A 2,241-nucleotide genomic window follows, 5' to 3' on the forward strand; every position below is an offset into this window, starting at 1 on the left:
GGACCTGTTCTCGCAGACGTCGTCCCCGCTGAGCCAGAACGACTCCTGTGCCGGGCGGTCAGCTGACCTGCTGCTGCCTGCTGGGGACGCGGGCAGGAGGCCGCACGACAGCCTGCACGAGCCTGCAGCGCCCTCTCAGGCAGAGCGCTTCAGAACCCAGGTGGGCAGGCGGGGGGCCCAGACGGGGTCCCTGCACCCCTCCCGGCAGGACAGGGCTCCCCCTGCCTGGCACAGGCCGCAGGCTTCATCCCGCCCCCCAGGTGTGGCCTGGCCCGCATCCCCCACAGGGCGAGCCTTCACTCCATGTCTTTGACCCGCTTCTTCTCTTACGACTCACTCATCTCAGTTCTGGCCTCTGAGGAGTCCCTGCACCTTTGCACCAGCACAACTGTGAATTTTACAAGATTCAAAAAGCATGCTGTCTGGCAGTCTTAGTGACTCTGTATCAAGACTTTCCATCTTGCTGGGAGTCCTGAATTTCCCTTCGTCCCCATGCCTTCCACCCATGCCCTAGTTGAGGACCCCGTCACCCCCACACCCCGACTCCTGTCACGAGGACCCCTATAAAACACATCCGTGACCACGGAGACATCCTCGCCACTCCACTACCCCAGGATCAGATCGTCTCCGACACCACGGAGCCTTCCACGTGGAGCTGCTCACGGATGGGCGGCTGAGGTCCCGGCTTCCCTACCTGTTCTCAGCCTGGACAGGCCTCACCTCTGCCCCAGCCCATCTGAACAGCTGGTCTGCCTCTGCCCTGGAGCTCCTGGAGGTGTCTGGCAGGCCAGAACCAGGCGGGGCACTCAGGAGCCCCTTGAGCGGCAGGCTGACCTGGGGCCCCATATGTTCTGCAGGAGGAGCACCGAGAGGCCAAGCTGACCCTCCGGCCCCCCAGCCTGGCTGCCCCCTACGCCCCTGTGCAGAGCTGGCAACACCAGCCGGAGAAACTCATCTTCGAGTCCTGCGGTTACGAAGCCAACGTGAGTAACCCCTACCTCCAGCCCAGGGCCCCCATGCTATTCTCAGCTCTTCAGCCGTCCCGGCATTGCGGGGAGGGGAGTCACGGGAGAGGGTCCAGATCGGCTGGGCAGTCCCCGCATGGTGACACAGGACACCTGAACGCGCCTACTGCTCGCTCCCACAGTATCTGGGCTCCATGTTGATCAAAGATCTGCGAGGGACAGAATCCACACAAGACGCCTGTGCCAAGATGCGGGTAGGCGGTCACGGGCAGTGGTGTATTGGGCGCGGCTAGGATGGCAGGCAGCAAACGGTGGCACCAGCTGCAGCTGCGGGGTCCTGCCCTGAGGAGCGGCGTTGACGGGCCTCCCGTTTGCTGTAGAAATCCACAGAGCACATGCGGAAGATCCCCACCATCATCCTGTCCATCACGTACAAAGGGGTCAAGTTCATCGATGCCTCCAACAAGGTGTGTCCCCTCCCCGCCCTCACCCCCGCCAGCAGGGCGCCTTCCTCAGCGTCCCCGCCTGGTCCCACCTCCGCCTCAGCCCGGTGTCAGTCTCTCGTGCACCCCCTCACCTGGGTCCCAGGGGACAGCTTATCTTCCTCAGCGTCCCGTCTGGTCCCACCTCCACCCCGGCCCGGTGTCGGTCTCTCGTGCACCCCCTTACCTGGGTCCCAGGTGACAGCTTGTTTTCCTCAGCGTGGGCTCCACTGGCCACTTGACTGCTCACAGGCCTTTAACGCTGTGATGCGCTTACTGAGCCCAGGACACCCCCAGGCCCCACGTTCGGGCTCTGGAGGGCAGAGGGGGCTGGATGTGAACATTTACTCCCTCGGCTGCTGTGGTCAGGGGTGGAGACCCCAAACCTAAATCAGAGGAGATTAGGCGCCACCCTCAACCCCCACCCCGCCAGAGAGCAGATGAGGAAGTGGCGTTTGGCCGACGCCCTGGGCTGGTGACGGGCACTGCAGAGCTGCTTTTCCCGCAGAATGTCATCGCAGAGCACGAGATCCGGAACATTTCCTGCGCGGCCCAGGACCCAGAGGACCTGTGTGCCTTTGCCTACGTCACCAAGGACCTGCAGACTGGCCACCATTACTGCCACGTCTTCAGCACAGTGGATGTGGTAGGTGGAGGCCACGCGGCCCGCGCACTGGGTGCTGGCACCTGGCGGGCACCGAGCCGCGCCTGTCAGGAGCGAACGCCCGGCGCACAGAGCAGCAGTGGCTCGACCAGGGTTCTAGCGACAGCAGTTGCCCTGCTTCTGGCTGCGT

General features: G+C 63.7%; 1 protein-coding gene across 1 annotated transcript in view; it reads left to right on the forward strand.

Moving 5' to 3' along the window:
• Positions 1–2,241, forward strand: part of ANKS1A (ankyrin repeat and sterile alpha motif domain containing 1A) — a 142,866-nt gene that overhangs the window by 138,787 nt on the left and 1,838 nt on the right. Inside the window, exons 18-22 of the mRNA XM_010848635.1 lie at positions 1–160; positions 858–983; positions 1,148–1,219; positions 1,346–1,432; positions 1,956–2,093. Of these exons, the coding sequence (XP_010846937.1) occupies positions 1–160; positions 858–983; positions 1,148–1,219; positions 1,346–1,432; positions 1,956–2,093 (583 nt within the window). The remainder of the gene's footprint in view (positions 161–857; positions 984–1,147; positions 1,220–1,345; positions 1,433–1,955; positions 2,094–2,241) is intronic.

Source organism: Bison bison, unplaced genomic scaffold, assembly GCF_000754665.1.
Source record: "Bison bison bison isolate TAMUID 2011002044 unplaced genomic scaffold, Bison_UMD1.0 scf7180017864270, whole genome shotgun sequence".
NCBI classification, from domain to species: domain Eukaryota; kingdom Metazoa; phylum Chordata; class Mammalia; order Artiodactyla; family Bovidae; genus Bison; species Bison bison.